The sequence below is a fragment of the Aegilops tauschii genome, chromosome 2, assembly GCF_002575655.3.
Source record: "Aegilops tauschii subsp. strangulata cultivar AL8/78 chromosome 2, Aet v6.0, whole genome shotgun sequence".
NCBI lineage: Eukaryota > Viridiplantae > Streptophyta > Magnoliopsida > Poales > Poaceae > Aegilops > Aegilops tauschii.
Window position 1 is genome coordinate 35,469,305 of NC_053036.3, and position 12,523 is coordinate 35,481,827.

Here is a 12,523-nt window from a genome sequence, read left to right on the forward strand (position 1 = left end):
ATCACGGCGCACATCCAGCGGAATCGCGTTTGAATAGGATGGGATCTGATCTGATACCGGCGTCATCTAATTAGGGAATAGCCTAAACAAACACCGGTAAGAATGGTGCCGAAAAGGAGAGAGAAGATTTGAAGGGAAGGGGAATTGCTTACCATGAAGAAGGAGTTGGGGGACTGGACGAGGCGCTTCTTCTTGTGCTTGAGCTTCTCGAGCTCCGCCGGCGGGTTGAGCAGGTCGATGTTGTTCTGGAGCACCTGCACCACACACCACGCAAGAAGAATCACGAATCGTAAATCCAAATCCAAAGAAGAACCAAGCAAGGGAAGGCATGGAGATCGGTCGGTCGGTCGGCGCACCATCGCTTGAGGGCTCGGGAGTCGCCGGAGGTAGAACAGCGCCGGAGTTGGAGCCGACTGAAACCCTAGCCGCCACGGGGTAGGGTTTTGGGCTCCCCCTGCCATGGCCGCGGGACTTGAGCTGCTGCTGGGTTGGATCTGCCGCGCGCTGGCGATGGGGTAGCAGGTCGCTGGCGGGGCTGGTGGAGCGGAGGTCGCGCCGGCCGATGGGATCGGGGGAGAGGAGGTCGCGGGAGGGAAGGGTTGGGGTCGCGGGTCGCGGGAGGGAGGGAGAAAGAAAGGAGGCGGGGGTGGATGGAAAATGTCCACGAGGACTAGGGTTTCGGCTTAGGTGGGCTTGGGGTGAGGACTGTCGTTGGATCCGCGAGCATCCGACGGTGTTCGATCCACGATCCGTGTGAAACGCCCACAGACCAATCAAAATGCAGCACACGGGTACGATCTCATGACCATTTAAATTGGTCGTAGTTGACTAAAAAATTGGTCATGGTTGATTAAAAATTTATTTTCCATTTTTCAAGTGCCGAAAATGATTTTTTTGTGAAGGACCTACAATATATTTGTCGCAAACTTAGACCAAATCAATTTTCTAAAATATTAGAACATACTTAATGTATAATTGACCAAATACTTGGGTGTCAAAAGTTTTGATTCACCTCTCATGAAAAAGACAAATTTCCGCCGATCTAGATGGAAACGGGTCAAATTTGAACTGCAGCTACCTTATAGTTTGTTATTTATTTTTCCAAAAATCATTTTTTGGTACATAAGTATCTATTTAATCAGAGAAACATCAAAAAAAATCGAAGATTCAACTACTAGCTAGGAAAGGTCATTCCCGCCGTTTTGACCGCATTTTGAAACGGGCATAAAAAATTCAAAAAAATCACAAAATTGGAAAACCTTCGCATTGTGTCATTATATGTGACTAAGTTACCAGGAAAAATAATAAACTTGTAATATGGCAATTCTTTTAAAAAGTGTTCTCGGAAATGAGCTATCATGTGTGAAGATTCATGGCTTCCAAGTCAAATGATCAATCTTATGGCCACATTCATGGCATAGTTTGTTCAAATGATCTCATATTGTGCACAAGGGTGCGTATTGGAATGGCAAACAATGATGCCTAAGGGAGTTTTCATTTTCTTTGCACGGAAAATTCATTTTCCATTTTTCGAGTGCCCGAAGTGAGGGTTTTTTGTGAAGGAACTACCAAATAATTGTTGCAAAAATGGACCAATTCAATTTTATAAAATACTATGCCATGTTTAATGCACAATTGACACAATGGTTGGGTGTCAAAATCCTTGATCCACCTCTGGTGAAAAAGACAAATTTCCGCCGATTCAGTAGGAAGCGGGTCAAATTTGAACTGTAGCTGCCTCATAGTTTGCTATTTATTTTTTCCAAAAAATCATTTCTAGGTACATAAGTATCTATTTAATCAGAGAAACATCAAAAAAATTCCAAGATTCAACCACTAGCTAGGAACGGTCAAGCCCGCCGTTTTGACCGCATTTTGAAACGGGCATAAAAATTCAAAAGAAAATCAAAAAATTGGAAAACCTTCGCATCGTATCATCATATGTGACCAAGTTTCCAGGAAAAATAATAAACTTGTAATACGACAATTATTTTAAAAAAGTGTACTCAGAAATGAGCTATAATGCGTGAAGATTCATGGATTTCAAGACAAATGATCAATCTTATGGCCACATTCATGGCATAGTTTGTTCAAATGATCTCATATTGTGCAAAAGGGTGCATCTTGGAATTCCAAACAATGTTGCCTAAGGAAGTTTTCATTTTCTTTGCACGGAAAATTCATTTTCCATTTTCCGAGTGCCCGAAATGAGTTTTTTTTTGTGAAGGACCTACCATATATTTGTTGCAAAATTGGACCAAAACAATTTTATAAAATACTAGGACATATTTAATGCACAATTGACCAAATGGTTGGGTGTAAAAAGTTTTGATCCACCTCTCGTGAAAAAGACAAATTTCCGCCGATTCAGTTGGAAGCGGGTCAAATTTGAACTGTAGCTACCTCGTAGTTTGCTCTTTATTTTTTCTAAAAATCATTTCTAGGTACATAAGTATCTATTTAATCAGAGAAACATCAAAAGGTCTCCAAGATTCAACAACTAGCTAGGAACGGTCAAGCCCGCCGTTTTGACCGCATTTTGAAACGGGCATAAAAAATTCAAAAAAAATCAAAAAATTGGAAAACCTCCGCATTGTGTCATTATATGTGACAAATTTTCCAGATAAAATAATAAACTTGTAATATGGTAATTATTTAAAAAAGTGTTTTTAAAATTGGGCTATCATGTGTGAAGATTCATGGCTTTCAAGCCAAATGATCAATCTTATGGCCACATTCGTGGCATGGTTTGTTCAAATGACCTCATATCGTGCACATGGGTGCATCTTGGAATGACAAACAATATTGACTAAGGAAGTTTTCATTTTCTTTGGACGAAAAATTCATTTACCAGTTTTTTGAGTGCCCAAAATGAGTTTTTTTGTGAAGGACCTACCATATATTTGTTGCAAAATTGGACCTAATAAATTTTATAAAATATTAGGACATATATAATGCACAATTGACAAAATGGTTGGGTGGCAAAAGTTTTGATCCACCTCTGGTGAAAAAGACAAATTCCCGCCGATTCAGTAGGAAGCGGGTCAAATTTGAACTGTAGGTGCCTCACAGTTTGCTCTTTATTTTTTCCAAAAATCATTTCTAGTTACATAAGTACCTATTTAATCATAAATACATGGTTTGGTGGCGATACGTCGAGGTTTGGACGGTGGCCGAGGGCCCCAACTCTAGAGCGCGTAAACTCGCATGCCCGCCGCGTGGTCACCACGTGACCGTGGCATTGCCATGTGTTCTAGGCGGCCTAGGCATGTCTAGTGGGTTGGGCACTCCCCAGGAAGGTGCTAGGAAGAAAATCACAACATAATATTCTCACGAGGAGACCGATCGATGCTCAAACATGAATAAGCAGCCAAGAGTTTGATTAGCGGTACGGGAAATGCACATGGCTAATGGGCGTGAGTTTTGGCTGAGGATGACCAGTTACTAAGAAGACCGTCTTCACAAATTTTCAGCTCAAAAGGAGGAGCCTAGGTGGTACTTTCTTTGCAAAGTACCACACTGGACATAAATACGAATGTTGAAGCTGGGCTCAAAATAATGAATGGATTGAGCTGGCATTTGGTGGAGGATGGTTATTTGGGCATAGGAAAGCAATGTAGAAAATGGATACCATTTGGACATGCCAAAGTGGTACTTCCTTCACAAAGTGTTTTTCTGAACAGAATAGGAAAATGAATATTTTTGAATTATTTTTGAACTAGGCAAGGAAGGTTTTTTACATATTTGACGAAGATATGACCCAAAGAATTTATGAGATTTTTCTGGAAATTTTGGGAATGACAGAAATATAGGTTGCTTCACAACCTAGGGCAAAAACTGCCACATGGACATGACACATAGGCAAAACTGATGAGGTCGCGCCTAGTCATAGCAACCCACCACAATTTACAAGGTTATGACCATCTATATTGGTCATGATCAGCTAGAAATAAGGCAGCGGACCAGTGCAATCTGCTTTATGACCATTTTGTGTAAGGAAATTACGACCTTTCTGACCAAAATGGTTGTTATAGTTTAGGGTTTGGAGTCCCCCGAACAGCTTTTGACCAATTGGTCTAATATGGTCATAGATCTATGACCAATTCTTCCAGGATCACTGCCAGAAGGTCACTAGCTGACATATTTCTTGTAGTGATCCCTGTCGGGATCTGGATGATCTAGGCCGCTGCTGCCAGATCACAGCAGGGAGAAATCCCCACCGAGACCAGCCGACTGACCAGGGGAGAGCGAGAGCAGGCCCACAGTACCAGATCTGTGCTGGATTCGTGCCCGCGCCGCTGCCCCAAAGCCAAACCCACGCGCAGCCGCCATAGCCTGGCCACCCGCCCGTGCCGCCGTCTGTCCGTCGCGCCCGCCCCGCATCAGCAGCACGCCTCCGCTGCGTCGTCGCATATTGCGCTGCAGCCATACGCCGGGAGGTGGAGAGGGGCCCCGCCGCCGCCAACGCGCACCGGGCTTCGCCCGGCAGCGCCTTCTGGCAGCGGCGAGGGAAGGGGTGGGTGTAGAGGCGGCCGCGGGGTGGAGGCTATGTGGCTATGTTGTTATGTCATCATTAGCGCTGACCAAACATGGTTTGTGTTTTAAGTTCCGCCAAACAAAAAGGATTCATGTTTGAACGTCTATCTGTCATGGATAAAGAATACGAGCCTGAGTTATTCCATGGGAATAAGATTATAATTCCATACTAATCAAGTTTAACTTCTGAATTGTAATCTAAGTTACTCACCATTTCATTATTGACCTAAACATAAGTTCATACTCCGCATTGTACTACATAATAATCAAGTCTAACTTCTGATAACCCTAAAAAAGAGTCTAACTTCTGATATGTAAACCATAGTTATTCACCATATCATTCCTCAAAGAACTTAACATAAGTTCATGTTCTTTTTGCAGGATATTGCTAACATTACTGCAACAGTACAGGCTAATTAATGAACGCCTGCCTAGCATCACATCCGTCAATTCGAAATGGTATCTCCAAATACCCTAATACCAAATCTTCTATTATAGTTTTTCAGAGATATGATATATGCCATCACTCATCAATGAAAGCCAGTTTAATGTTCAAGTACACAAGATAGGTAAGAACTAACTACTGTTTTAGATAGTGGCAATCACTCTGCTTTCCTCTATATGCATCATCACATGCATGTGACAGCTCTATAAATTGCAGATTACGTGCTAGTATTGCTCTTTTCCAGTGATGCATGCCTTAGTATTTAGCTGAACTCGCTGAACGTGCTAGACTATATTTGGTTCCTACGCTGGCAATTGCATCCCCTGATTTTTTTTCTCGAAACGGAACATCCCCTGATTTTGATCTCCAAAGTATGTTAGAGCTAGCCAGCTATAGGCTTTGGACGCAACGAGAATCTAAGGTGCACAACCCTTCACAGATGTGTTGCACATGCAAGTACACACCTTTTGCCACTCTGCAAATTTTCAACATTCTGTTGCTTAATCACCGGAAAACTAAATGCCCCTCAGCAGAAGCAAATCAATCTTTTCATTGACGGTTGCAATGAACTTTCCATGATGGTCTCAGATGACTGCTGCAACCGTCCCCTATAGAGTGTCCATGTCAAAACCCACATCAACGTTTAATTTAACGTAGCCATGTCTTGGTTTCAACCAAGTATCCAATCTCACTTTGGCCCTTGAGCTGCATGAGATAATATAGTTAGCTGCTAAACATCTCACCGTCATATTCATTTGAGCAGCATTTTGTGTTTCTTCTCCGTGTGTCAACTTATGGCGCTCATACCATAAGTACCAGGCTAGCACCATCTTTCTCAATTTTGGTAGCCCTAACACTTGGACATCTTGGTCTGGAAGGCATAGTATAGTCATGTAAAGACCTCATGAATACTTATCATGCTTTGTACCTACTTAATCAAACACAATAAGCGTCCAGGAAGAGGCGGATGATGGGCTATGCCATGTAGGGATATTTACTGTTGTAGGGATTGCTTGTTTACTCCAGATACGACCTCCCCTTACTATGCAACATCGAGAGATAGAAAGAAAAGGGGAAAACACATGGATTGGGCAGGGCCTCTTTCCAATCTCTCACAGGTAGCCTCCTCTCCCTAGTCCCCACCTAGGGTTGCTGCCGTCGCCGTTGCTCCATCGCTCCTCCGGTTCCCCCGTACCAAGGTGCGGCTCTGCTCCTCCCCACCACCCAACGGCAAGGCATCAGCTAGAGCTAGAAGGCGGGCGGCGCCGCGAACTCTCGTCCCAAGCAAGCCGCGGGAAGACGAGTACAACCCGGACGAGGTCGATGCGGTCGGCGGCGCCTCCTTGCTACGGGAAGCCATGAGCGAGAGGAATGAGGCATCGTCAGCTCCGCGCCCTCGCCCGCGACACCAGGTCCTGCTTCGCCTCCAGTCCAGTCACGCTACCCCCGCTCCACGGCGTCGTCTGCGTCGATCTGAAGCCCACGCAGGGTGGCGACAAGTTGGGGATGGACAAAAACGGACGAGGAGGTCGAGCAGTCCGTGGTGTTGCCGTAGTCGACCTCATCCCTCGTGCACGGCGCTGGAGAGACGATCCGCCGGAAGCTTGTCTATAGATGCCTGCATCTCTTTCCTTTCTTTCTTCTGCATGTCACTTTTTATGTCATTTCTCCTCCCTTTTTTCCTGAAGAAGCCATTTATCCTACATGAGCACTAAACCATGGAGGATTTGGGGGTTGTTTAGGCTTGGAACAATAAACTCTAGAGGATAGTGGGGCTGCTCGGCCTTGGAGCAGGAGGCCATGTGAATATAATTTGGAGTCTGAGAAAGGGAGTGCTCTGCACCTAGGTATATTAGCAACATGTACTCCCACTTCTCAAAATATTCATGTTTGGAGATTAGTTTTTATTTCTTAAGATCTCTATAGGATTTTTGTCTGGATAACTAAAAGTATTTGTTCAGACTACTTTGATTCTGAAAAATGTGGTCAATCAAAGATATATTCTATTTTGTTTCAGAATAGGATGCACTTTCCTTACATGATAGACCAGATGGTTAAGAATGTGTACATAGCATCTTTTTTTGCCTAGATTCAAGCTCAAGGCTTTCGACAGGTTTGAGGATACATTTGGTCCCTTTGGTTGTGGCTCTATATTTTTCTGATAGCAAGTCTAGCAGGGTCTGCACAGGTTTTTGCGGAAGCATAGTACAAATGGAAATGTGACAAGACTGAAGCTGCTAGTTAAGTTTTTAACCTGCTTTTGATCTTTTGTAATTACAAACTGTCCAGACCCACCTACAAGTTAAATCTGTTTTTGCATAAAATTGACTATAAGTTGGCTGCCGTGGACATGCAGTACTCGACGTCTGATATCCTCCCGACTCTAACTTAACTCTGTTTCATGCAAATTCAGACATGCTCTGCATTTTTTTGTAGGAATTTTAAGCTCTAAAGACATAATTGTTCGGACTGCAAGATTTTTGTTTTGGGTTTCACAAGACTAGTCAGGCCTGTTTGCAGGACAACATCTATAACACAGAGAGTCAATCCATCGTGCAAGATTTTGTTCGTCTGCAAAGAACAGTTAATCCGTATCAGGTAAAAAACTTTTGAAGTTGTTGCTTTGTAAAAAAAATGGTGACTAATAAAAAATGAACCTTCCAAAATCATTTAGCCAGTGTTTTTAGCAATCTATTCTAGGAAACTGACTCATTTCCATTGTAGGGACACGAAGTTTATATTGCATCATCTGTGGTTACTGCACCGGTTGCTCCCTAGTCCAGGCGATGAAATTATTCATCTGTCATCTCACCAGGAAGAGGTTAGTCAGGTGATTCAATAACATCTTATGATTTTTCAAACATTTAAGCCTGTTCCATATGCCACTTCATTTGGTTATCGACTGATTCGGATAAAGGTTTCATTTTTTATTACATTTTTATGCATGGAGCCTTTTTATTTTCTGCTGGAGGCATTTGAGTTAACTTGATTATTGTCCCAACCCTATGTCAGATGTTCCACGAGATGGCCCAGTGGTCCTGTTAGTTTTGTTTCATGTTCATGTTTTCATGTAGCAGTGTACTTTGTTAGTTCTGTTCCATGTTCCTGTTTACATGTACATTCATTAATTTCCCGATTTGAATCCCCTTAATTATTAAGTTGAGCTCACAAATTTGGGTCATGAGCCACAAGAACTCGAGAAAGGCATCATACATTCCTTCTGCAAGACATTGACAACTTCAGATACGAGTGCCCGTGGTGGTTTCTCTCTTCTTAGGAGACATGCTGAAGAGTGTCTTCCTCCGCCGGTTAGCACTGAAAGCATTTTTTGACTCCAGTTGATGTCTACACAATTTCTTGCTTACTGAGTGGTATGGTTGCTTTGCAGGACATTTCTCATTTATGCACACACCCTTTATTAAAAAAATGTAAATATACAACCATACACCCAGCACTATTCTAGAACGCCGTTTCTCTGGGCCGGGTAAGGAATCCAGTTTAGGACGAATCCAACACCCAGCGAGGTTGGGCCGCACAAGCGGGCTTGCGGAGAAATGAAGATGGAGGGAGGATGGCGACAGGATGGCGACGTTCGGGCTGTCCTGACGTGAGTCTCTCGAAGGTGCTAAACACGAGTGGTGGTGGATCGTGCGTACGAGCGGTTGAAAGAGACGGCTCGTTCGTTATGCCACCAGCTAGCCCACCACGCTGAGTCATCACAGCTTTATGCCATTCTCACCGTGAGTCTGTGGCACACCGTCGCACAAATACACAACAAGGTCTGCCATGGACAAGAAGAGGGTGGCCATCGTCGGTGCCGGCCTGAGCGGCCTGGCAGCGTGCAAGCACCTCCTCGAGCGCCGCTGCCGGCCGGCCGTCTTCGAGGCGGACACCGTCCTCGGCGGCGTGTGGGCGCACGCGCCGGAGTGCACCAGGCTCCAGACGCCGCGGCCCATGTTCCAGTACTCCGACTTCCCGTGGCCGGAGTCCGTCACAGAGGTGTTCCCCGACCACCGCCAGGTCGCCGACTACCTCGACGCCTATGCGCGGCACTTTGGCGTGCTCGACTGCATTAGGTTCGGCCGCAGGGTGGTCGGAATGGAGTATGTGGGCGTCAGCGAGGAGCAGGTGGAGGCGTGGGAGCACTGGGCTGGGTGCGGCGAGGCGTTTGGGTCCGGCGACGGCGAGTGGTGGCTCACGGTCGCCGACGTGGACGGCCTCGTGGAGGTAAGGATCCAACATGTTTGCACATATTTCCATGGTGTATACTGTGTCTGCCCCTGGCTACACGGCACCATTTGTGCGCTGAGAACAATGCACTGCACTATTGGTGATATTGATTCGTTGGACTTTATAGGATGATATATATGCTGCACCTACTAATGTGATTTTTCGGCACATGAACGTCACACTCACACAGTCACACCACATGGAGGTGCCACCTACCCCCCATGTGACCACTCGAAGTGAATAAATCATCATCTACTTTTCTGATCTTCTGACTTCAAGTGATACTCCATGTACTAGTAACCTCTCATCTTTGATGTTCTAGATTCAAGCTTGGATAACCACAAGCCTTTGGAATCTCAGGGAAAAAACTAGGAGCAGGAATCATAGACTTTTTTTTACTATTTACTATAGGGCAACAGCCCTGCAGTCCTTTATTCTAGATTTTTTTTCAGGCCTGTTTAAATCCGCTCCCACCGGTAGTCGAACCCAGGGCCTGGGGTGCTACTGAGGTCACTGCAACCATGAATTCATTCATCGTGACACCTAGTAAGGGAATAATAACAAAGTACGGTTCCGCGAATTATTACAGTACCACCACTCCTCTACCATCGACACATAACCGGCATCTGAAAAAAAAATCTCCCGGCACCGATCATATGCATCCTTGCATGTTGAGAGAAATGAGTTAGCGAGGACCACCTATTTAATTATGTAGGATGTCCAACTTTTACAGTCAAACAACACGACAAACACCTAGATACAATCGATGGTAATCCTACAATCAGACTATACCCTGGAAGCAAATAAGGAGTCAACTAAACTTTCAGACAATGTTTTTTATTCTACACAGGCAACATAACATTGGGACTGCGGAAATGTTACTCTCTAAGATTTTCTACATAGGTACCATAACATCAATATTTCTATGAAAACACGCTGCACCAAGAAAACTGAAATCAGGGAATATATGTGCACCATCTTCCAAATGTAATGCGTATAGATTGGGTAAGGGATAAGCAAGATTTTTTTTAATACTCCCTCCGATCCATGTTACTTGTCGCTCAAATGGATGTATCTAGTAGTATTTCAGTGCCAGATACATCCATTTGAGCGACAAGTAATATGGATCGGAGAGAGTAGTATTTTGTTAACTCGGGGTATTTTTTTCTAGATTTAACCTTCCAGGTAAATGAAACAATGTTCATAAATCAAATTGTCTATGTAATTCTATTTCCCCTCTTTTCAGGTACACAAGGCAGACTTTGTGATCCTTTGTGTTGGGAGGTTCAGTGGTGTGCCCAACATACCTACATTTCCAGTTGGCAAAGGCCCAGAAGTGTTTGACGGGAAAGTGATCCACTCCATGGAGTACTCAAAAATGGGAGGCAAAAATGCTAGAGATATGATCAAGGACAAGCGTGTGACTGTTATTGGCTACCTGAGATCAGCAGTAGACATTGCAAATGAGTGTGCAAACGTCAATGGTATGTAGACGCTGCCATTTTCTTACAATAAGATTATCTCCTTTCCTCTTGCATGAAGGTTGATATATCAAACTTAATTAGAGTACTAAACCTAAGCGTTACAATATGTAGACGTTTTATGCTTTATTAAATGCGCCATTGTCTACCTTAATTTTATTGTCTTGGGTTCCGTAGTTGCCTCAATAAAACAAGAATAGAAAGGCTATGACTTTATTGCTAATTGTTTATTGATTTTTTAGGTACCGAAAAACCGTGCACGATGGTAGTACGAACAAAGAGTTGGATTATACCAGACTACTATGCTTGGGGCGTCCACATATCAAATTTCTATCTCACCCGTTTCGCCGAACTACTTATTCACAAGCCTGGTGAAGGCTTTCTCCTCAACATGTTGGCTACTGTCTTGACTCCACTGGTAGGGCTACATGTTACAATTTTTGTATTAAATTCTGATTGAACTTGTTCTTGTTAAAAGTTTAAATGGTTTTGTCTTGGATTAAACCCATACATGCATGTGTTTTCCTTGTCTGTGTTGAGTAGAGGTTGATTATTTCGAAGTTTGTTGAGAGCTACTACTCAATTGCAATGAGGAAGCATGACATGGTGCCTGACCATAGCTTTTTTGAGGGATTAGTGGCATGTGTGGCTGCCATTGCACCAAAGGATCATTACAAGAATCTGGAGGAAGGTAGCATCGTCCTTAAGAAGTCAAAGACATTCAGCTTTTGCGAAGAAGGTGTGCATGTTGAAGGTGAATGTACTCCAATAAAGAGTGACATTGTTATCTTCGGAACTGGATTCAAGGGTGATCAAAAGATCAAGGACATTTTCACATCAGAATACTTTCAGAGTATAGCCGTTGGCTCAACATCAATGACCGTACCACTTTATAGGTAATCACCTCGCTATATATGCATAATATTTATGTAATTTCAACTTCTTGATTTCGAAGAGTATGTTAATTCCTTTTTTAGGGAGTGCATCCATCCTAAGATTCCACAGCTCGCGGTGATCGGCTATTCGGAGAGCTTGACAAATATATATACAGCCGAGCTTATGGCCAAGTGGATATCACATTTTATGGATGGTGGTTTCAGATTACCAAGTGTCAGAGAAATGGAAAGGGATGTCCTTGAATGGGAGAAGTTCATGAAGCGCTACTCTCGAGACTATTTCCGTAGGTCATGCATTGGAATTGTTAATATTTGGTACAATGATCAACTATGCCAGGACATGGGATGCAATCCAAGAAGGAAGAAGGGTTTTTTCTCTGAATTATTTGAACCTTATGGTCCTTGTGATTATCTTAATCTTCACCCAAAGTAATAGTAGATCATATGTTTGCACTCCTATAGAAGTTTCAACCAGATCTATCGTGTTTACATACTTACATGGTTACTTTGTTATAATGTTGTATGGTATTGTGGCCGGACCAGTTCTTGGACATTAATTGTAGTCAAGTTGGTGGTTTTCCTGGTCCACCAAGAATCTAGTGTTGTAATATGCAATGCTAAGAAAGAAATGATATCACTACAAGGCACAATTATAACATTATCTGCGCTTCTTAGAAATCTTTTATTCAATGATATCACTATGTAGAATTATATGTAATGTTAACTTTTGCTATGTATTACTAATCACTAGCTAGTTGCTTGTATGTTGCTACGAAACAATAACAATACATATGTAAGATTTGAGCGAGAGGAAATTCACTCATCTCAAATAGATAAAAATAATATAAACAAAAACTACATGATCATTTGAAATAGTGTACTCTCTTTATCCTTGGGTGGCATATATACTTACATTATCTTTTAGCAAAGACTAC

At 43.1% G+C, this 12,523-nt stretch overlaps 1 protein-coding gene across 1 annotated transcript; it reads left to right on the plus strand.

Moving 5' to 3' along the window:
• Positions 1 to 8,701: 8,701 nt before the first annotated feature.
• Positions 8,702 to 12,249, plus strand: LOC109785629 (probable flavin-containing monooxygenase 1). Its single transcript, XM_020344226.4, has 5 exons — positions 8,702 to 9,208; positions 10,458 to 10,695; positions 10,935 to 11,110; positions 11,236 to 11,588; positions 11,670 to 12,249. Exons 1-5 carry the CDS (start codon positions 8,768 to 8,770, stop codon positions 12,019 to 12,021), a joined length of 1,560 nt encoding a protein of 519 aa, XP_020199815.1. The 5' UTR covers positions 8,702 to 8,767; the 3' UTR covers positions 12,022 to 12,249.
• Positions 12,250 to 12,523: the final 274 nt, after the last annotated feature.

What these genes read in the sequence shown, in the direction of transcription:
- LOC109785629 (XM_020344226.4), top strand. Translation starts at nt 8,768, where the DNA reads ATGGACAAGAAGAGGGTGGCCATCGTCGGTGCCGGCCTGAGCGGCCTG. An exon ending in TGAGTGTGCAAACGTCAATG is followed by an intron (nt 10,696 to 10,934) that starts GTATGTAGACGC and finishes TTGATTTTTTAG; the next exon opens with GTACCGAAAAACCGTGCACG. An exon ending in ATGACCGTACCACTTTATAG is followed by an intron (nt 11,589 to 11,669) that starts GTAATCACCTCG and finishes TTCCTTTTTTAG; the next exon opens with GGAGTGCATCCATCCTAAGA.